Source organism: Haliotis rubra, unplaced genomic scaffold, assembly GCF_003918875.1.
Source record: "Haliotis rubra isolate DU_JTF1 unplaced genomic scaffold, ASM391887v1 Scf360, whole genome shotgun sequence".
NCBI classification, from domain to species: Eukaryota; Metazoa; Mollusca; class Gastropoda; order Lepetellida; family Haliotidae; genus Haliotis; species Haliotis rubra.
The window spans coordinates 397,240-422,277 of NW_025767036.1; the positions used below are offsets into that span (position 1 = coordinate 397,240).

The 25,038-nt window shown below is 39.9% G+C and overlaps 1 protein-coding gene across 2 annotated transcripts in view; it reads right to left on the bottom strand.

Moving 5' to 3' along the window:
- LOC124285457 (ras-related protein Rab-37-like) overlaps positions 1-9,642 on the bottom strand; it is a 170,408-nt gene extending 160,766 nt beyond the window's left edge. Inside the window, exon 1 of one of the 2 annotated variants that reach the window (XM_046721685.1) lies at positions 9,202-9,642. In XM_046721685.1, the coding sequence (XP_046577641.1) occupies positions 9,202-9,321 (120 nt within the window). In that variant the 5' untranslated portion in view covers positions 9,322-9,642. The remainder of the gene's footprint in view (positions 1-9,201) is intronic. The other variant, XM_046721684.1, reaches the window with a different exon arrangement.
- Positions 9,643-25,038: the final 15,396 nt, after the last annotated feature.

The following is a 25,038-nucleotide window of genomic DNA, read 5'->3' on the forward strand; positions in this document are numbered from 1 at the left end:
ATTTCATACGCTCTTCAAAATTAGTTAAAAGTTTCGCTGAATGGATTAGTGGAGTGTATGATTGTTGCGTGGGTTATTTATTGTGCGGCCATTTTATCACGGCTTTTCAGCCTATGGCAGCGTGTAAGTGTGTTTATGGTTTACAATATTCCAGCAACATCACGGCAAAGGACAACAGAAATACATTGTACCCTGCTTTAGGGGAGGCCAACCCTGGCCATCGGCGTGACGAGTAATCGATTTACCAACTCAAAAGCAAATTTAGTGAAAACTAACCCTCTTCTCGGTAAATACGAAAATGAAACATTGTTGGCAGCGCTAGATATAGCCGGATATACTCGCCTGATAGGAATCGATGAGACAACTTTAAGAACAGACTAACGAGAAATGTCGATGTAATAACTGCATCAAAGCTATTCCTGAAATATCAGATGCTCCAAGCTGGCATCTGACTACTAATAGCATACACATTAAAAGTGTTTTAGAGTAGTTCAAGTTGAATAAATATGACAGAGTTTACGATATATCATTGTGGCTAGCTTCAGCTGTGTTATAATAATCTTCAAAGGAGAAGCAACCTTGACCACTTCAGGTATCATATCAAATGCTAGTGTGCACATGTTACGGTGTACCGGATTTACACCTGTTCTGTGATATGTTACACAACGCAGTCGTGGTATGTTATTAAGTGTTAACGTCTGATGTGAGATATATTACACATCCTTTTATTCATGCTACGTACTAAGGGGTTTACACCTGTTCTGTGATATGTTACACAACGCAGTCGTGGTATGTTATTAAGTGTTAACGTCTGATGTGAGATATATTACACATCCTTTTATTCATGCTGTGTACTAAGGGGTTTACACCTGTTCTGTGATATGTTACACAACGCAAGTCATGGTATGTTATTAAGTGTTAACGGCTGATGTAGAGATATATTACATATCCTTTTATTCATGCTACGTACTAAGGGGTTTACACCTGTTCTGTGATATGTTACACAACGCAAGTCATGGTATGTTATTAAGTGTTAACACCTGATGTGAGATATATTACATATATCCTTTTATTCATGCTACGTACTAAGGGGTTTACACCTGTTCTGTGATATGTTACACAACGCAAGTCATGGTATGTTATTAAGTGTTAACACCTGATGTGAGATATATTACATATCCTTTTATTCATGTTGTGTACTAAGGGGGTTTACACCTGTTCTGTGAGATGTTACACAACGCAAGTCATGGTATGTTATTAAGTGTTAACACCTGATGTGAGATATATTACATATCCTTTTATTCATGCTACGTACTAAGGGGTTTACACCTGTTCTGTGATATGTTACACAGCGCAGTCGTGGTATGTTATTAAGTGTTAACGGCTGATGTGAGATATATTACATATCCTTTTATTCATGCTACGTACTAAGGGGTTTACACCTGTTCTGTGAGATGTTACACAACGCAGTCGTGGTATGTTATTAAGTGTTAACGGCTTATGTGAGATATATTACATATCCTTTTATTCATGCTACGTACTAAGGGGTTTACACCTGTTCTGTGAGATGTTACACAACGCAAGTCATGGTATGTTATTAAGTGTTAACACCTGATGTGAGATATATTACATATCCTTTTATTCATGCTACGTACTAAGGGGTTTACACCTGTTCTGTGATATGTTACACAACGCAAATCATGGTATGTTATTAAGTGTTAACACCTGATGTGAGATATATTACATATCCTTTTATTCATGCTACGTACTAAGGGGTTTACACCTGTTCTATGATATGTTACACAACGCAAGTCATGGTATGTTATTAAGTGTTAACACCTGATGTGAGATATATTACATATCCTTTTATTCATGCTACGTACTAAGGGGTTTACACCTGTTCTGTGATATGTTACACAACGCAAGTCATGGTATGTTATTAAGTGTTAACACCTGATGTGAGATATATTACATATCCTTTTATTCATGCTACGTACTAAAGGGCTTTACACCTGTTCTGTGATTTGTTACACAACGCAGTCGTGGTATGTTATTAAGTGTTAACACCTGTTATGAGATATATTACACATCCTTTTATTCATGCTACGTACTAAAGGGTTTACACCTGTTCTGTGATATGTTACACAACGCAGTCGTGGTATGTTATTAAGTGTTAACACCTGATATGAGATATATTACACATCCTTTTATTCATGTTGTGTACTAAGGGGTTTACACCTGTTCTGTGATATGTTACACAACGCAGTCGTGGTATGTTATTAAGTGTTAACACCTGCTATGAGATATATTACACATCCATGTATTCATGCTACGTACTAAGGGGTTTACACCTGTTCTGTGATATGTTACACAACGCAGTCGTGGTATGTTATTAAGTGTTAACACCTGTTATGAGATATATTACACATCCTTTTATTCATGCTACGTACTAAGGGGTTTACACCTGTTCTGAGATATGTTACACAAAACAGTCATGGTATGTTATTAAGTGTTAACGTCTGATGTGAGATATATTACACATCCTTTTATTCATGCTGTGTACTAAGGGGTTTACACCTGTTATGAGATATATTACACATCCTTTTATTCATGCTACGTACTAAGGGGTTTACACCTGTTCTGTGATATGTTACACAACGCAGTCGTGGTATGTTATTAAGTGTTAACACCCGCTATGAGATATATTACACATACATGTATTCATGCTAAGTACTAAGGGGTTAACACCTGGTTTGTGATATGTTAACCAATCCTTGCTACCATGTATTCATGCTACGTACTGAAGGGTTAACACCTGGTCTGTGATATGTTACACAACGCAGTCGTGGTATGTTATTAAGTGTTAACACCTGCTATGAGATATATTACACATACATGTATTCATGCTAAGTACTAAGGGGTTAACACCTGGTTTGTGATATGTTAAACATCCTTGCTACCATGTATTCATGCTACGTACTGAAGGGTTAACACCTGGTCTGCGATATGTTACACAACGCAGTCGTGGTATGTTATTAAGTGTAAACACCCGCTATGAGATATATTACACATCCATATATTCATGCTACGTACTGAAGGGTTAACACCTGGTCTGTGATATGTTACACAACGTAGTCGTGGTATGTTATTAAGTGTAAACACCTGCTATGAGATATATTACACATCCATATATTCATGCTACGTACTGAAGGGTTTACACAATGTTCTAGCGATTATATGCTAATATCTGCTAAGGATTGGGTGTCAGATCCAAAGTGTTCAAATGTTTCGTCATCTGAAATAGTGACGCACATGGTCGGTAAAAATGATGGAGGTCAGATATGAAGTTTGTCACGTCACAAGTACCGAAAAACTTAAGCGAGAAAACCATTTTCACATCAAAAGAAATATCTGCGACTATCCCGACTATATGATGAGTTTATGAATAATCACCATCAGCTCTGATGACACCGGGTGTTTGCAGGAAGGCGAGAACCAGCGGTGGCAATAATGTGGGTCAGACATGCACGATTTCTTCGAGGTATGTTTCTCACGAGTCGACCAAAGTGGTTTGGCGTGATCGATGTGGCAGATGTTAGGCCTGAGTGATTGCCATGGTATGACATGGATGCTTTGCTGCTGGGGGAACTGTGTCACGACCCTGCACGATGGGCACGTGCGTTATCATCTTGAAAGATGAAAAGCTGCCCATCACATTATGCAAATGGCTACACGAGTGGTAAAATGAGATTTTCCCGAGAGTATTGACCTGTGATTCGGCCATAGACAACATGGATCACATTTCGACAGTACGATCAATGGGGCTGTCACCTGTTATGAGCTGCATTTCACCTGTTATGAGCTGCATTTCACCTGTTATGAGCTGCATTTCACCTGTTATGAGCTGCATTTCACCAGTTATGAGCTGCATTTCACCTGTTATGAGCTGCATTTTACCTATTATGAGCTGCATTTCACCAGTTATGAGCTGCATTTTACCTGTTATGAGCTGCATTGTACCTGTTATGAGCTGCATTTTACCTGTTATGAGCTGCATTTCACCTGTTATGAGCTGCATTTTACCTATTATGAGCTGCATTTCACCTGTTATGAGCTGCATTTTACCTATTATGAGCTGCATTGTACCTGTTATGAGCTGCATTTTACCTATTATGAGCTGCATTTCACCAGTTATGAGCTGCATTTTACCTATTATGAGCTGCATTTCACCAGTTATGAGCTGCATTTTACCTATTATGAGCTGCATTTCACCTGTTATGAGCTGCATTTTACCTATTATGAGCTGCATTTCACCTGTTATGAGCTGCATTTTACCAGTTATGAGCTGCATTTCACCTGTTATGAGCTGCATTTCACCTGTTATGAGCTGCATTTTACCTATTATGAGCTGCATTTCACCAGTTATGAGCTGCATTTTACCTGTTATGAGCTGCATTTCACCTGTTATGAGCTGCATTTTACCTGTTATGAGCTGCATTACACAACCACGTATTCATGCTGTATTCTTAGGATTTACATTGGTTAGGCAATACATATATGAATACATGTATATATTTGAGATGTGAGACGCGTGTTTTACTCAAGATAACCACCTCCTTGGTCCAGTGGATAGACCGTCAGCCGTCAGCCCGGAGAGCGGAAGGTTCGATTTAGGCTGTACAAAAAGCCTGCCTGGTGGTATTAAAATGATAAAACATAGGACGGCTGTCTGTCTGAGGGACGGGTCCAAATTTTCTACTCGGGCACCCCACCCCCTATTACCCTACCCTACTCTGATACCCGTTATGTTAATTCCTGACATCAAATCTGTAAGAAATGGCAATATATTCTTCAGCTCGGAGGCTGAAATATCCAGTTTTTCAATATCTTAGCCATCCATATATTATATTCAAAACAAGTGACTGTAAATTATGTCTAAATCTTCAAAGACAATACAGCCTTTTAATCATGAAAGAATAACATATTACATTGTTTAATCTCGAGTCACATCTCGAGCGCATCCCCATTTCATCTTCCCCTTAATAATTACATTGCTGATGCATTCATCATATCACACTCCCTTAGATCCATGCTCATGATATCAATCACTAGGTTGCCTGATCCAGACGCTATTATGTACAGACCGCCGTAATATAGCTGGACTATCTGTGGGGCGTTCAACAACAAACAAAACAAACACATAACAATATCTTCGGTGTGTTCCTATTTGTATAGCTGTCACTCGAAGGAGAACACAGATCAATCAACACAAAGAGCCAAAATGAATATACTGTTCCTAAACTCACAAATGATTTTAAACCAATGGTTGTGCATACGCTGCACTTCGGGTACCATGCACAGAGATTGAAGGTCAGGGTCACAGTAAGATGACATCCGTCGTGTCTGGATTTCCTCAAACAATGGACATGGATTTTACATGCACAATCATACAAGTGATAAGATTCGTTCTTATTCCTACAAACCTGGGCCAAGATTTTCGAATCTCTCTTGATAGTCGTAAGCTAATTATAATGTATGGCACGACAATCTTAGCTCTAAGAGAGCTTCGAAAATCTAGGCCCAGTATTATACGTCACGGTGGTAAACTGTGAATGACAATAATTCATTCACGTATAAGATACTTCCATTCATAATCATTCATGTTGTGTTTAAATGCCATACATAATGTTTTATCTTGTAGTCAGTGTGCTTAGAGCTCGTCAAGTGCAGCGTTCTGCCAGAGATACTCTACATGAATTGACAATAGTATTGCCTGTGTTATAAACTATGCATGAACGAAGTTTTTTTAAAACTACTCCAATTTCATTGACTGAAAATATGAATAGCTTGAAAATGATACCTGTTACAATCAGGCATCCATTAGCTTGTGAAGAGTCGTCACATTATAAGTGTTGCGAGGTTCAGTGGAGCTAGAGTATGATTATTTATGCATGTGACTGCTATATAAATGATTCCTGGTATGTTTAGAAGAAACGATGCAAGACACACACACGCACAGGCACACGCACACACGTGCACGCATGTACACATACACACGCACACATTATTATTCACTCGCACAACCGGCATGTTTCCATTTTGCCTACATCCCAGTTTGCCTTCACTCTTATCAAAATAAGTTTACACTCCAGTGGCTATGCTTCATACAAGGTTTTACATGGAACTACCTTCTACATACAATGGACCAATCCAAGCCAGTTCTAATGTCCTTTTCAATTACTATCATTTATGATAATACTATCTCAGGTAATCGGATTCAGGAACTTGATGAAGCTTTATCAAAAGGAATGTCACATATGCCCTTCACTTTTACTGTAGGCAAATTAGGATGTAGGCAAAATGGGACCAAACAGCACAACCCCCACCCCAACTCCCCTCCACAACCCCCACCCCAACTCTCCGTTAATCCCATCCTCTCATCGTGACATAATTCACATGAACTTCTTCACGCCCACTCCCCTTCACCGCTTGCCTCTATTGATCTGATTTTTGGACTGACATCGATGCTATGCATATTGTATGTGCGTGATTCGACTGTATTCTTCCGCACGACTGTTCACATCAAACATTCATGGAGTCCTTGTTTTTGTACATTTGTCTTCGTGTCAGATCATGCGATGATATTCAACATAAAACCGTCCTTGCTGCAGAGGCAAACGTTACCTTCAGCCAGGGCCCAAAAATGTCAGATGGTTATTCAGGTAAAGGTAAAATCTAAGCAAATTCCATTAACACCTGACACAGTAAATCCCTTACATTAACTGTCTGTCAAAATAAACTGGACTCCAATGTTGGCTAAAACGAAACAAACACAGAAACGTTGATGACGTATTTGACACAGGTAGCGTAGCTGTGCATTAGACGTTAACGTTGCCTGGTTATGGCGATTGTTAGCAGCCAAGTAGTGTTTTGAAAACATTTGTAAATATCCAGCCAATTCTATTAAGCATATACATTCTTATACCCAACCGTTTCTTCAAAGGTGAATTCAGCTTTGTGGAACATTCCAGACTGGTATTAACAAGTGTATTGATGTGCATGGTTACAGGATGTGGTCAATTGGCATGATGACGTTGTCACAGAGACAATGCCACAATGGTAATAAAGGAACAATTGTATTCTGTAACACAAACAGTCTATGCGTGAGTTTGTGAGTATGATTTTACGCCGCGCTTGGCAATATTCCAGCAATATCACGGCGGGGGACACCAGAAATGGGCTTTACACATTGTACCCATGCGGGGAATCGAACCCGGGTCTTCAGCTTGACGAGCGGACGCTTTAACCACTAGGCTACCCCACCGCTCCATAAAAGCTCATGAATAGCACTGTACACAAACCTGAATGAACTGATAACCGGCTATTGAATTATTGATTCAAGATAAGTGACATTAAGAGATATTAAGAGAACTTTAAAAAGTAACACGACGCCATTCTATTCGTTGTTATTATTGCAATATCATAGAACTGTTTACATGTGACCTTTTCAAAAATTAAAATCGCAGCTGGCCTATATTGAAAGGTCAGAATTGATGACATTATTTGATATTGTGAAAAATGAATTTTTGATTACGTTTAGCGTACAAGTGTATATTCTAATTGGTTTAACAATACATATGGAACTCATTTAATGAAAAATACATTATGCATGGTGATGTAACCTGCGCTTGGTGATCTGTTCAGAACGACTGTTACTATACGAATTGAATTGCCCTCATATCCAATATTCCCTCTATTAAGGCGGAGTAGTAAGCTATGTTCCTATAACAAATACCATATGTGGAGATCTCGGGTTAAATGTGTCCCCCAGCCCTTGTACCCATATGACGTGGGGGTTGTTCACAATACTAATCACTGGGTTGTCTGGTCTAGATTTGATCACTTACATATTGTCACATGGCTGGTATATCAATGGGTGGGGCGTTATGTGATATAAACAAAACCTGAATATTATACAGCATACAAAATTATAATAAAGTAATGGGTAATAACATTATGTAGGGGGTAGCCTAACGGCTAAAGCGTTCGCTTGTCACGACGGAAACTCGGGGTCGATTCCCCACATGGGTACAATGTGTGAAAAGATGCATCACATTTTGCATCTTTGCAAGTCGAAAACACGTACAGGAACACTTAAGAAACAGTTTTATAGAGAAACGGTAATTTCGTTGAAAGGAAGAAATTAAAGTAATCTTATGTAGACCTTTGGAAAAGGCGTTTCTACATCTTGACATTCAGTTAGCTTAACATCTTTCGGTTAATAACCAGATTGGAAATATATATTGCTTTCCGTTTTCATAACGTTTTACAGTTCTCGAACCCTAAATAAACCCGTCCAGAACCTTTTACTTTGCACGGAAAACGGAAGCCTCAGAAGAAAGTGTTCTCAATGTTCGCGGGAGTATTTTCGTCAGTGATATACATTATTAAACTCGACTGTCTACGTCAAGGAGGGGCTTCTCACATATCCTCATAAAGGGATCATGAGCTATTTATATATACCTCATAGTGATACAAGGTATCATCATTCTGAAATATTTTAAATGATAAAAAAAAATATTATGCGACGTTTCCAAATGTTTGAAGAATTTGAAGGTCAGGAGATTTGTCCTTTTCAGTTGATGGGTGTATTGCTGTTTATTGGTATTTCTTGAAATAGTAACATTGATACTTCGAATCGGCTAGTGAGTCCGACAGTATGGCCTTTGACAGTTTGAGCGCTAGTTCATGTCTGTTCTTCGAAGGGAACCAGACAGGTCCATTAATATGAAATGAAATCCAATTACGCCATGTTAATGCACATCCACGACAAGAAGACAAATTGTCATTAAGATCCATTGTGATGGCTATGGGGGATCAGTACATTGCATATGTACGATGCTATGAAATCAACATGAAATTGACATTATTAGTATTACGTAAATCTACAAGGAACGATTGAGATTGACATGCATGTCAGTATCTGCTCTTCAGCCATGTTGTAGTATTTGCTCTGTGGAACGATACAACAAATGTTATTTTCACCTCATATGCATCAGTCAAAACCAATAACAACCTTATACAAGAAATAATTCATGCTTGAATACGCGGGGTCCAAAATAGACCGTTCACCAAGAATAGCTGTCATAATGTTACGGGATATTGATCTCAAGAAAATACCCATGTACATAGGGAACTGACCTTGTGTATAGCCTCCTCGTCGTACGGTTCTGGTTGAATACTCTGAAGTTCATCCCCGGGTAGAGAGTTAGGTCTCCCGTTTTGAGCAATCCTGAGGGACCCAGTGTCGTAAGCAGCCATAATCGATTTGTTTCACACACACACAAGCTCCTATCCTTTGTGTTTAGGAAAGAAACATTATTATCACACTTATTGATTGAAAATAATCCAAAACCCTTCTCCGGAATGCCAGTTCCAATAATCCCGGAAAACAAGGAGCGTTTATTCCAGATGAGAATCTACTCCACGGAAGCGATGGACTTGCTCATAACCCTACAATCCTCTTGTGAATTACTGTTACAAAACCTGCTGACTGTCTTCTTGAAGTGAGAGCTGTGTTAAAATGCACCTACTAGCATCCAATTCAAACCTCGTCTCAGAAACGTCCTCGCGAGATTCTCGTTTGACTTTGGTTTGCAGGAACCATAACTCGGGTAATCGAGTTAGCTCCGTCTACAGTGTTGAATTTATGAAAGGGAGTTAACTGCGGAGGAGCGGATAAAATTATCAAATGTTATCGATTGGTATTGTCGGCTCGCAAGAGATGGCGGCGCAGAGATCATTAACTGGCGTACCTTCAGAAATAGTAAAGCGTATGGTTCAGAAAACTGTAGGCGTGAAGCAGTGATAGGGACCTCATTTTACCACATGTCTGAGATAGGTTGTACCATTTTCAGTGCCTTTATTCTAGCGGGACATATTCTCTGTTAATCATCAAAGGGAGACAACCAGGAATGGTTCTCTGTCATCTGCAAGGCGATCAATGACTTTCGATTTAGTCTCTGCGATATGATTAGCATGTTGTAATGTCATCAACTACACTCGATGTTGCTTTTATTTACTCCTTTTCTGTTTCTATGGATACGTGCAGGACCAAATGCCCGGCTCAGGACACTATGACGTCACTGGGTATAGTCTCGGAAGCTCTCGTGACCCCAAAGTAGTTTCGTCTGTGATCACGAAACGGACCTGTCAGTCTTTGACTGAGTAGCTTATTTCACTCAGAGGAATATCTCGATGATTGTAATTGCAAGCAGAAGAGTGCCACACCACTGTCATTCATAGATACCTGCTTAATCAAATTTCAGGTGTTAGAAAGTAAACGGATAACGGCTTCTGTTAAATATATAATCAAGATAGACCGGGCTGCATGAATTATCAAACAGATAAATTGTTCAGAGACTGTGGGCCCTCAGCAGCTTTTGAGCAAATAGCAGCTTGTCAATCTTCATCAGATGAAGGATTAATTATTAATGAACGCAGGTATTCCAGTCTTGTGGACTGACATCCTTGTGTAACAAAGTCATGGTATATATGTGCGGTGCATACATGAGTGTATCCTGGTGTACCCAGTATCTTGTGCCATGTTTTTATTATATCAGTGTTCTCATGTATGCAGTACACCATAACCACAAATATTTATAGGCAAACAGCGACTTTGTTTCAGCATCAAAACATCAATGTCAGACAATGCTCAAAATGTCTTCATCATATTGCACCATCGTATCTCCAGGAACTAGTAGAAATTTATACTCCAAGCAGACCCCTTCGCTCAGAAAATAAAAACCTGTTAATTGTCCCCAAAGTAAGAACATGGCAAAATGATTTTTACTTATGCAGCATCAATCCTATGGAAAAACCTTCGACAAAACCTGAGAGACTGTACAGACTTGACTCTTTTTAAGTCACAACTTAAGACCTATCTCTTCTCTAAAGCCCTTTCTCACTGTGCGTCGTGAGCACGCAATCAGCCATGGATATATGCGCATTACAAGTGTTCTACAAATGTACTACAAATCTCGGTCATCTGTTTAAACCAATTCCAATGGGTGTAAAAACAGAACAGTGATCTAAATTATATCTATGGATCAGTGGCGTCAGTGGGTGTTCGGGAAAAGAGTAACCATTTCTACCTCTTGCACCCACTACCAGGACCTTCTTTCAAAAAAGGGTCAGTGGGGTACCTCAGAGGTTAGAGCGTTGGCTCGTCACGTCGAAGGCCCGGGTTCAAATCCCCACATGGGTATAATGTGTGAAGCCCATTTCCCGTGTCCCCCGCCGTGATATTGCTGGAATATTTCTAAAAGCGGAGTAAAAACCAACTCACTCACTCTTTCAAAAAAGTACTCATTTGCTTGTTGCCTAAGCCTCACCAATATTCCCACCATACAATGGAAACAGCCAACTCTGGACCCAAAATCATGTGATTGTTATGTGTACGCAGCTATACATGTATAATGCACGGGGTAAGACACCAGGTGTCAAGCATGTCAATAAACATTAACACCGATCCATTACAGAAAGTGCCAGTGAGTTTGTTCCACAAAGGCATTATCCATGAATCCCTGATCGACCACAACTTTGCTATAGTGTTTGTTGTGCTAAAATCACTATATACAAAGCTCGAACAACATTTTTAAACAAAATTATTAAAAGAGATCACACTTCCACACATGTTAATAACTCCATATTACCGAAATAACATGAAAAGCGGCGTCAAAATACACTCACTCACTGACAGGCATCTAATGTGTTCTATTACTGAATGTTGTGTTAGCATTGGAGATATTCTCAGGAATGAAATTTAGTATTACAAATACGGCAGATAATTCAGGGTTCGAAATTAACGCTTTGGGGTAGCAACTATGCTATTCAAAATCCTATTTTGCTACGTGAAAACACACACAGTAGCAACAACTTGCTTCCTGGTATTTTTGGGTGAAACCGCTTTCGTTCATCAATTAGTGGTCATTTTCAAAGGATAGATCTCCGCTTGTGCACTTTCACTCATAAACTTACCTATACTGGTTTTTTAATTTAAAAAAAATGCTCATCGGAGCTTTTGTTGGTCACTAACGCATGGGTCAAACATGCAGGCCCACAGACTTTAAGAGAATTTGATCCAAGACCAGTAGGTGGTGGTTGAGTGGAGAGAGGGCCAGGAGACCTAATACAGCTCCATATGGCTACAGACAGTCATGGGACTGGGAGGGAGGGAGGGAGGTATTAACAGCAGATCGCCTCCGTGGTGTAGTGGTTAGAGCGTCCGCCCGGAGAGCGGAAGGTCGCGGGTTCGATCCCCGACCGCGTCATACCAAAAGACGTTCAAATATGGTACTTGTTGGTTCCTGTCTGGCGCTCGGCATTAATGGGTACAACAAGGACTGGTCGGCTCGGAGTCAGTATAATGTGTCTGAGTGGGGTATTCATGCTTCACTGCGGCATGGTATCTCAGTGGGCTAGCACTATAAAACCAGCTTAAGTCTGGGCTATAAAATAGTACAAGCAGCCACATACACATACACGCACGCACGTCGTCATATGAGCGAAATATCCTCAAGCACGACGTAAACCCAATTTCACCTCACCTCACCTATTAACAGCAATACGAGAGAAAGCTGCTACCAGGTAAGGGATTTTGCTACCTATTTTAAACCAGGTAGCAAGTACTTGCTACTTGCTAAAAAAGTTAATTTCGAACACTGTAATTATAAGAGAATTTTCGGTTAATGGAATGTAGGTAATTATCCATCGCGATATCACACTGCACTGTGAGTGGCTATCCGTCTTGTACAATTAACGATCTCCCCCGAGATACGTTCAGTGGAGCTGTGGCCAGTCTTGACAAATGAGCTTCACCGGTAATATTCTCAGTTATTAATGCAGTAAAGGGTGTCTAGACTGGTTATAAGGAGAACTGACACTTCACTTAACCATCGAGTTGAACTCATGGGACGCTATAGCATACTATGGTAATGCTTTTTACATGCTGGTGATGCTGTTTACATGTTTTAAAAATTATTTTGGGGTCAAATATTTTAGGTGGTGGTACAAAAAGATGAGCCTTGTTTTTATGGCATATCTTACTGTATGATATCCTACTTTGATATGGGTGAGTGAGTTTGGTTTTAGCAATATTCCAGCAATATCACGGCGGGGGACACCAGAAATGAGCTTCACACAATGTTCCCATGTGGGGATTCGAACCCGGGTCTTCGGCGTGACGAGCGAACGCTTTAACCACTAGGCTACCCCACCGCCCCACTTTGATATGGGAAGGGTGATAGGCGATTATTGCATTTTCTGTTTGGGGGGTGGGGGTGCATATAAGATTGTGGCATTTCGATGTGATGAATGATGTGTACAGTCGAGCCCCGCCAATCGGGACCATAATAATAATAATAAGAGTACATTTATAGCGCCTCATCCACATCACTGAGGGACATGCTCTAAGCGCATACAAGTCACAGCTCATTAAGTATTATCCCGGATAACACAAACTGCCTGTGAGACGCTAGAAGGTTATAGTCACGTGACTTATCCCACCGGGTACCCGTAAACTACGTTAATAAGTAACTATTTTTGTGCCGGTCAGTTACTGTATAGTTTGGTTACAATGCGTTGTAATCAACTAAAACTAGTGGTTTCTTTGAGTTCGTTGTAAACGAAGTTTATTGTACAAAGAAATGAGTGACTGGGACAGAATTCCGGCCTCCGGCCTCCGGCCTCCGGAAAGTGAATTTCAGTTTCCAACAATGGAGAATGCACAGCACTGTGTCACCACTTACCGGACAGCAGCCCTACATAAGGATGTTTGTTTCAACTTCATCACTCCTCATGCAAAATCGCAGGCGCGGGTAACATGTGATCTCAGTGTTAATCTACTGATGCCATTACACGTACTGGTTATAGATAAATGTCCATCGTATATCTGCACTTCTTTTTGTAATCTACTTATATTTTATATATATAACTATTTTATTAAATATTTCATTGAATGAGTGAGTTTAGTTTCACTCCACAAGAACATTCCAGCAACATCACGGCGAGGACACCAGAAATGGGCTTCACACATTGTATCCATGTGGAGAATCGAACCCCGGTCTTGGGCGTGACGAGCGAACGCCTTAATCACTAGGCTACTCCATCGCCTCTGAAATGTCGTTGAATGTTGTAACATTTACATTGGTGTTGGCGAAATCATGAGTGATCGACAAAATAACCGTTATTTTCACAAACAACTATTATACTATCCTTATTAAAGAGTTGAAACATTTCGTTTGTAATAGATAAATGTATCAGATACAAAATTAGTTTCAGATACAATGTATTCCAGCCGTCGTGTCAAACGTCCATGTGTTACTAGTATATTGTTGACTATATTAACTGACTGACTGAGTTTGGTTTTACGCCGCTTTTAGCAATATTCCAGCAACATCACGGCGGGGGACACCAGAAATAGGCTTCACACATTGTACCCATGTGGGGATTCGAACCCGGGTCTTCGGCGTGACGATCCAACGCTTTAACCATTAGGCTACCCCACCGTCCCTGACTATATTAACTGAATACACCGGTAGATTGGGATAAAACGTGGGTCCACCTGACACATTATCCCGGCTTAGTTTTCTTACAAATTTCACATTCATATTTATCATTTATATTTGTAATTACCGTTTCCTCCACATGGGGGAGGTGGGATAGTCTAATGGTGAATGTGTCCGTTCGTCACGCTGAAGACCCGGGTTCGATTCCTCACATGGGTACAATATCGTGATATTGCTGGAATATTGCTAAAAGTGGCGTAGAACCATACTCACTCCTCCACACTGACTCGCTGAAGGGGCACGATGTAGGGTTTTACTTAACATAACAAACAAATAATCTTATGCATCATACAACAGAAGCTACAAAACCCTGCCACATCCGGGGCGGTGGTGTAGCCTAGTGGTTAAAGCGTTCGCTCGTCACGCCGAAGACCCGGGTTCGATTCCCCACATGGGTACAATGTGTGAAGCCCATTTCTGGTGTCCCCCGCCGTGATGTTGCTGGAATATTGCTAAAAGCGGCGTAAAACCAAACTCGCTCACTCGCCCTGTCCACATCCATAAGAAATGTCTGCTAATAGCAGAGTCGATTGTACAATTGTGACTATATTATGAGTATATATTTGTTTCAGCAGTATTACAGGTGTATGATGTTGTTTGCACACAAATCGAGTCTGGACCAGAAAATCCAGTGATTGTCACCGTGCGATACGATGACAGAGCATGTGTTTATGAATCACTGTGAAATACTAATGTGTTCGCGAAAACGTATGGTGACTGCCGTCTTAAACATAAAGAATGTTTGGCAGTAAAGGTGTCTGACAAGATCGGACAACCAGAAATTATATCACCCGGGCATAGTTAAGAAAATGCAAGTGTCCGCATAAGTGAGGTTCGACGGTAGTATTTATAAACAGGCGAACTCGTAAATCAAATCATGAAACATTCCAAGTTCGCATACCTCTTTCCGTCACATTAAGAGAAAATATATGGAGTGATTGAGTGAACAAACCCATGACGGGAAGACAAGGAATGGTTTCACACACTGTACCTATTCTGAATGAGTGAGTTTAGGTGAAGCAATATTCCACCAACATCACGGCGGGGGACACCAGGAATGGGCTTCACACACTGTACGCATGTGGGGAATCGAACCCGGGTCTTCGGCGTGACGAACGATCGCTTTAACCACCAGGCTACCCCACCGCCCATCCTATTCCAAAAAACGAACCCGTGCTTTAGGCGTGATGAACCAACACTTTATCCACAATAATATGACAGTGACCGTTGTATCAAAAAATAGGACTCATCTTGAGTCAGCTTTCAAGAAAAAACAGTAAGTGTTTTTTGTGAGCCTATCTTCCCTTAAAGGTCACATGCAACCAAAAAATCAAACATAATTAAAACACAATTATCACTTCTTCATGACATATCCTTGTGTCATGTAAGTTCGATCACTTAAGAACTGTCGCTGAATTTTCAAAGTTATATTCATATAATCTTATTTTCAAATCTCTTACCTCTAAACTTGTTTATTTATGTCAAACATTTCCAAAATCCAGGTATTTTTACTGCTTTTCACAATCGCGGCATGGCCGCCCTCTCACTGTCAACACAAGTGACCCAGAAAGCTACGTCACATAAGTTCGATCATATGATTGGCTGGCTTGTCACGTAAACAGGATGACTTGTAAGGACGATTTCTTGTGTCAAATTCAGAGTTAGAGCAGTCCCAAGTAATTTTATGGTATTTATGTCCATGAAACGTTCATTTTATGTTTCAATACTTCTAAAAACGATGAAAAGTCACAAATATTCAGCTTATATAGAAGTATTATGCAGGGAATTATTCTTCAGGCTCATCGTGACAGGCATCAAACCTCAGAATGTAGACAAACACCACGAACTGGCTTGCAGAAACATAAATGTGTTCTGTGCTGACATGTAGGGTAGGTACATTGTGCCAAGGTTGTATTTATCAATGAGGCAATAGCTCGAACTTCATCAGGTACAAATTCACGGAAATTCTCAAAAAGCATTAGGTTTTCTATAAGAAATGGCCCTTTCATGTTTCCAAAGTTTTAAATTTTGACAAGGATATCACGTGACTGGACACGTCACAATTAGACCATCAACGTTAACAAACAGAAGACAGGGCCGCTGTCAATTTACAACGTGTGAAATAAGTACTGTTTACATTTTATTGGAGCTGATAAAGTTACATTATTGATCTAGGGTTAAAAAGTAGTTGTTTGGTGAATATGACCTATAACTTACGTTTGGTAACTTGACGCGAAACATTTTCCGGTCCAAACGAATAAAAGTGGTGTCACCAGAAGATCAGAGCTGCAGATATCGTAAGTTATCGCTACGTATTGCGACAATTACCATTCAAAATGGGCGATGGAAGTTATATGACGATCGAACTTATGTGACTTGACGATATAATATACATTGCTGGTTACGAAAAAATATATAAACACAATTATAAGCGTACAATCGCAAATCGAAAGTGCAAAATTGTGTACCTCGGTTTACTTCCCAAGAAACGAAGCAGCCGGGATACCGAACCCAGTCAGAGCGGGTGGGTGTGCACTCAAGTGTAACGGCTGGTTCATTTGCAGATGCCTTCACGGCTAATTGTGTGTACATATATATAGAGATGTTGGGTTTTGTAAATACATGCTCATTTCTTGTGTATAACATTTTGCAATCAACAGACATCATAACATGTCATGTGTTCAAGTATCACACCTGCCTGTCTGTGTAATTACATAATGTGACAGAGACCGAACTCGGGCCATAAATCAATGCATTTTGTTTATGGTGTATAGCCTGATTGGTGTTAAGTTCAAATTGCACGTGGTCAGTGATAGCAGCTGTGTATTGAATATTGTCATTAGCAGACAGGCAGGCAGACACACAGGTGTCAATAAAACAAGACATTGAGTTTTGTCTGTGACAACGACATATCTATATCACAGTTAGAAATTCTGTCAACGCTAAATAATGACATTGCTTTTAAGTATCGAACTGAGAAAGTGTCTCGGTAAGAAGAACGTGTGGTGAAATAGATAAATGAAATTATATAAACAGTTAATTTACTTAGAAAAATAGCTCACACCAAAGCCTTCACCGAGTATTCACCCGACAACCCGCTTCCAAGCTGCGCGAACCTATTTACTTGCGCACGTGCTATGAGCGCAGTCCAGCTGTTGAAACCCGTTTTCCCCAGAAAAGTCGGGGGAAAATTAGTGAAACGTTTGAACTCCGATTTCGCGCGTTTATTTTCATCGCGTTATTTTTCAACTTTATAAGTTGAATTTGCATTTTTGACGATTTGTTTCGGTATGTCCATACCGAAAGGTATCAGAATCTGCAAAGTTGTGTTTTACGTTGCATGTGACCTTTAACACCCGTTTTGAGTAGAAGTACACATTAAACTTTTGACTTTTCCCAGTGTACGTTCTACAGTCGTCTAAGAGCATGACATTTCTTGGAGTAAGTTGTCGCCAACGACATTTCCGAAGTAAGTATAAAGATAGTCTCAGTGTATATAAGTTAATGTCACACATTTCTCCAGACATATTTCCCAGCAAGCGCTCTCATTACAATATTAGTCATGTCTGGAGAAACTTTGTAAAGAATTTGAAGTGTTTTAAGACTGGAAGTTGCTTTCGAGCCAGTGACAAATTCTTGTTGGCGTGTCTGGTTAGGGGACTACAGAGCAAGCATTTACGGATATTCTGTTTGCTTTTAACGTTTGTAAATTCTAGTGATTCAGAAGGAATTGTCTTCCCCAACAACACGAAACCTCAGCGATTACAAAGACCGGACAGAGATACAAATGAAGTTCGGAGCTATGATGAAAAATGCTGATCCAGTAGCAGAGGAGCAGAACGGACGGACTATACTAAACAAAGCGAAACATTAATGCAATTCCTAACAAGACAAAAAAGTGACGATGTGCATGCGTGTGTATGTGTATGTGCTGCTGCTTGTACTAGCCCAGGCTTAAGCTTTTTTTTATAGTGCTAGCCCACTGAGATACCAGGCCGCAGTGAAGCATGAATACCCCACTCAGACACATTATACTGATACCGAGCCGACCAGTCCTTGATGTACCCATTAATGCCGAGCGCCAGACAGGGACCAACGAGTACCATATTTTAACGTATTTTGCTATGACGCGGTCGGGGATCGAACCCGCGACCTTCCGCTCTCCGGGCGGACGCTCTAATCACTACACCACAGAGGCGGTAAGGTTCATTTGAAAATGCTGATGACAATAAGAACAACTTAAGCGCATTGTACGAATGTTTGACCTGTAAGACCCAATGTGAGGTTTAGGTGACACGTTATAATGTTTTGGGAACAACAAGGAGTGTTCTATGGATGTACAACTTCTTTAATATAATATGAGCGACGTTTCGTTGAAGCGTCTAACACCGTTATCACAACTGATGAACTTCTAAATGCAACTCAAAGAAGTAATGTTTATTGAGATTCAAAATCAAGATTGAATGTGGAAAGAAATTTAACAACAGTGGACAGTGGGAAACAACGTTTAGGAAACAAAAAACAACAATGTTTGTTCCTTTGTTGGAGCAGAATATGAAACAAAACAACCATACAGAATATTTGTATAGTATTACATATATTCAACACACAACGGTGAACGTAAAGCTCAGTCATTCTACTCGCTACAAATATGACAAGAACAGTGGAATAATTGATTTCTTGTGTCTCCTTAACGTGTGAGTGATTTGCGAAACATCACATAACGGCAAGTAACATCACTGTGGCATCACACGTGGTACCTGCGAAGCGAACCTGGTATGCTTGACGAGCGAACACTTCAACCTCTTGGCTACGCACCCTTCCTTCAAGAAAAAACGTAACTACAGGCAGAGTACATGAAATGTTAGTTTTAGACATTTACGACTGTTGTTTCCTATACTAACGGGATCGGGTGGTCAGGCTCGTTGACTTTGCTGACACATGTCATCGTATCCCAACGGTGTAGATATTGCTCATGTTGCTGATCACCGGATCGTCTGGCCCAGACTTGTTTATTTACAGACCGCCGCCATAGCTGGAATATTGCTGTGTGCGGCGTAAAATAACAACAGAAAACAACATAAGAAGGCTTGACACTGAACACTGGTCAAGCATCAATCAGAGCTAATCGTACTATGGCATCAAACATTAAGCTGAGTGGGTGAGTATAGCTGTACCCGGCTTTTAACAACATTCCAGCAATATCATGGCGGGGAACACCAGAAATGGACTTCATGCAATGCACCCACTTGAGAAATCGAACCCGGGTCTTCAGCATGAGGCGGATGCTTAACCATTAGGCTACCCCACCGCCCCTCAAGCACTCGGGAACATGAGTATATCTGTGTGTTTCAGGACATTCTGTACGTTAAACCTTCGGTAAACCAGTTCATATCGAGAATGCCTTTAAGGTAGTTCAGACCCTGTCGAGTTTATTGACGTGACCCGGTCTTCAATACGATTACTGTCTTCACAAACGGGCACCAGATTGACAATTTCCGATAGAAGTAGATTACAGCTGTCAGTACCAGAAAGGATATGCAGTGGCGTTATTGTTGGAAACACGTGAAATAGACATATGGTTATTTTAAGAATAATCCGTTGACATAGCTTGTCGAGTGAAGAGTAATCAGTTTTATATGTTTCATATTTATGGATCCAGAGTAGAAATAATGAGAGGCTAAATATAACCATAGTAATTATGTAGCCAAACAGCCAAGGCTACTTTTAGTAAATATATAGAGAGAGGCTAAATATAACCTAGTAATTATGTAGCCAAACAGCCAAGGCTACTTTAGTAAATATAATGAGAGGCTAAATATAACCTAGTAATTATGTAGCCAAACAGCCAAGGCTACTTTAGTAAATATAATGAGAGGCTAAATATAACCTAGTAATTATGTAGCCAAACAGCCAAGGCTACTTTAGTAAATATAATGAGAGGCTAAATATAACCTAGTAATTATGTAGCCAAACAGCCAAGGCTACTTTAGTAAATATAATGAGAGGCTAAATATAACCTAGTAATTATGTAGCCAAACAGCCAAGGCTACTTTAGTAAAAATGGCCGATCGATTAAATATTTAGGATCACTATTCGGAGTACGTTTCCTATATAAATATTTTACCTATTTTAGGTAAATTGTGAATGAAAGAATGTTGGCAGTTATCACTTCGTGAATATCCTGTGCAGATACACACTGAGGGAAGTAGTTCATAGTTCGAGAAGTTGGCACGTGATTTTATGCAAGCATAAAAAGCCATTTCATTCCTCGCTATCGTTTCCAAATAAGAGTATACATCTATGACAATGCCTGAAGTGAGTTGGTTAAAATCAGATGCAGGGTTGCCCTCTGTTTGACTGGATACTGGGTCTATACGACCAAGCTGGGCAACGAACCTGATCTTTGTTTACAAAAACATGTTTGGAGGATCAGGTATACCTCTAAATTAATTGCCCTGTTTATTTGGATCTACGTTTTAATCGTGAATGTTTAGTTTATTCTACAAATACTTACGTCTGATTTGATGAATTTCAGCGTTTTAATGTCAAAAGGAGACAGGTGCATTAAGGTTGCCAAACCCTGTATGATATTCTGTTTCGTCGTCTCGGTTTAGTATACTATTGATATAATATTATATACTGCCTATACTTGATGATTTTACGTATATGTTGATATTGTAAAGTATATATATTGTACTTTAATATGAAGAGAGTATTGTTTACAATGTATATTCCATAATTCTATACGAATGGCTTGTGTACAAAATGAACCAGCTTTTTCACTCTAACAAACTAGGAACAATTAGGAAATAAGCAATATTTTGCAAAATAAGAATGTCTCATTTTAAGCAACGCCCCACGAAAGATAACCAATAACGCACGAGTGTAACATTGTTTATTTAACTGGTTAAATGTACGTACAGTTTATTCTTGCAACCAAGCGATATGGATATGTGACCACAGATGCTGGACACGTTTATTCATAGTTGGTTAAAAGCAGATGCTGGCTATGGTAGCTATGCTCATATCATCTCTCTCTCTCTCTCTCTCTCTCTCTCTCTCTCTCTCTCTCTCTCTCTCTCTCTCTCTCTCTCTCTCTCTCTCTCTCTCTCTCTCTCTCTCTCTCTCTCTCTCTCTCTCTCTCTCTCTCTCTCTCTCTCTCTCTCTCTCTCTCTCTCTCTCTCTCTCTCTCTCTCTCTCTAACATGAAACAAAATAAATTATCAAAAGTTATCGGAACATTAAAAGGTTCTTCGATTATTGTTTTTTTATCTCTCTTCCCTCGACGTCTTACGAGAGTAGCCCTTACAAAATTACCTATTGTACTCTATATCTTTGATGCAATAATCCACGTTAGAAGTGCTTGACATCAACCTGATGAAGCATCTAAGCCTTTACAGAACCATCATCATGGTGACATTTTGCAGCATCACTTCAATTAAATCATTTGACTTCTTATTAGACAGTGACCAAGAGTACACCATCACTGCATTCTTTGATGCTGACAGTCTTCCTTCAACACGCCACACATGCAGCGACTGTAGACAGGCACTAAATCAGGGAATGGTGGTACCAGCGTTCCTTTCTTCAGTATCACAAGGAATCAGGAACGTATTTGTACCACAGTTGGCTCCTCATTCTTGGGTAATAGTGTGATGATAAAAGCTTTAATAAAGAGATTTAAGAACAATGCGTGCTTCCAAATCCGTCCTCACGCCGTGTAAGAGACCATCTGGGGGTAGAGAGGAATTACCTTGTGTCATCAACAAAGTTCAGTCTGAGAATAGCGCTAGGATTGTCGGCATCAAAGATGCATGAATACGTGCAAACACCTAGTTGCGGGTACAGCAACGTGCAGTGAACTTGGACAAAGTACTGTGACTATGTGTACCAGTCCACCCCGCTGTGAATGGGTACCTCGTTAGGATGAGAAAGCCACAATAACTCGGTGCGCCTAGTGGCTGCAAGAGTTGTATACTCCCCAGGGAGTTGAAATTGATAATACGATGTGCCGTTGAGATTGACATCCAATGATCGAGGGGAAAATACCAGCGCCTTGAGCATACGCTAGTTGCCTGGATATGTGCGCTTTATAAATATCTTATAAATAAAAAAATAAAAAATTGTCGGTTTTATCAGGTGACTAGTCAGATATTAATACGTTTTATGTTTATGTACATTATCTGAGCAGTGTTTTGAGATGAGTCAACTTACATCTTCCCTCATTAAAACCATTATGACGCTATGTTTTGTTGTTGAGGTTCATTCTAAACCTGGAAACCCGTGAAGGTCCGTGTTAGGATTCAGCAATCCATGCTTGTCGTAAGAGGAGACTAACGTTATCGCGCGATCAGGTTCGCTGACTTGGTTGTCACTTGTCTTCGTATCCCAATTGCGTAGATCGATGACCATGTTGTTGATCACTGGATTGTCTGGTCCAGATTCGATTATTTACAGACAGCCGCCACATATGGAATATTACTGAGTGCGGCGTTAAACAACAAACCAACCATTCAACCATTCTAAACCTGGGATTAACTTGCTATTCTGGACGTGCATTTAAAGGAGTTATCCTAATGCAAGTATAAGTCTTTCTGCCAAAGTAGAGAGAAAATGTCTTTCAACTAAATTCTCGAATCTCCTGATTCCGGAGAATAATCAACCGATTCTCGTGATTCCAACATTACAAGACTACTAATTCACGAGTGACCCTAGAATGACCTAAACCATAATCATGGTAGTGGAATTAAAAAAAAGATCAACGCGCATGGCCTGGGTATCTTTGAACTTACATCCCATATTAAACTGACACGCCTTCGTGTGGTGGACAGAACGGTCAACGATCGTGGTGAGGTGAGGTGAAATTGGGTTTAACGTCGTGCTTGAGAATATTTCGCTCATATGACGACGTGCATGCGTGTGTATGTGTATGTGCGGCTGCTTGTACTACCCAGACTTAAGCTGGTTTTATAGTGCTAGCCCACTGAGATACCATGTTGCAGTGAAGCATGAATATCCCACTCAGACACATTATACTGACTCCGAGCCGACCAGTCCTTGTTGTACCCATTAATGCCGAGCGCCAGGCAGGGACCAACACGAACCATTAACGTCTTTTGGTATGACGCGGTCGGGGATCGACCCCGCGACCTTCCGCTCTCCTGGCTGACGCTCTAACCACTACACCACGGAGGCGGTACGATCGTGTTGAACCCAACATCAATCAATATCACTATATAAGAGAAAATAACGAGTCATCCGAACAGGTTACATCATCACATATCACAATGAAAATAAACAAAACAAATAGTAGATTTCATATAAATATATTATATTATTTATACATCTGCATAGAGCTAAAAGAGCTTGATTAATGATAATTATGAAGGAGTTTGCAGGGACCGAAATGTTATATAGAGACAACCGACATATCGAGTTATCTGAGTTCGACACAACGGTGCTCGACTGCATGTGAAAACTGTATGAATGGATCCCTGAAACTAAGCTATGACGACAAAAATCAAGGAACCAGTGTGATTAAATGGTATTAAACCTTTTCACATTAATGTTTACATATGATTGCCGTGTTTCGTTTGATGCTGATAGAAACATGCACCAGTGCGGCATCAGTGGGTATGAAACATTAAAACCCCTGTAAACAATGACTTGATATCACCAATTACCATATGGGATGCAAATAACAAATTTGAGACACAATAAAATCATAGAAAACATATAGATATAGACAGATATATAGACGAATTCACTGACCATAATGAATGATTAGCTAAAAATGCCATCAAAATGATGAAAAATGTGTAAAGAAAGTAGTAAGGAAAAAAGAATGAATCATTATGTTATTAATTATACCTCTAACAGTTCGAGAGATTACTGAGAAATGACTGACTGACTCAAAATATATATGATGTTACTTTTGCTTTTTGTCACCAATAAGTTCCTTCCTTGCTATCATTAGTTTCACAGAATACTTAAATGCAAGACAGCAAATGTTATCGACGTATAGTATGGGGTTGCCACCTGCGTGGGCGCTCATACAGTTGGACAATGCAACAAAAATTTAAATTCAATAATTTATACAACCCTTTAAAATACCACTGCTGTATACACAACGATGTCAGCCCGGTAGGTCGACAAATGAAAAATAGGATGTTGCTAACCGTCGACAGAATAAAAAACCCGGAGTGTCGACATCACGTGACGGTGTTAATTAATTAAAGAGAATGTTTGTTTAGTGATTTGCAAGTGGCTATGGTGGTTATGCTCATATCAGGAGTAAATGAATTAAGTTAATTAAAAGAATGCCGTTTTTAACAATTTGTAAGAGAATTAAGGTTGCAAACAGACTATTATTTTACGCTTTGCGAGTGGAAGGATTACCATTTTGGAGT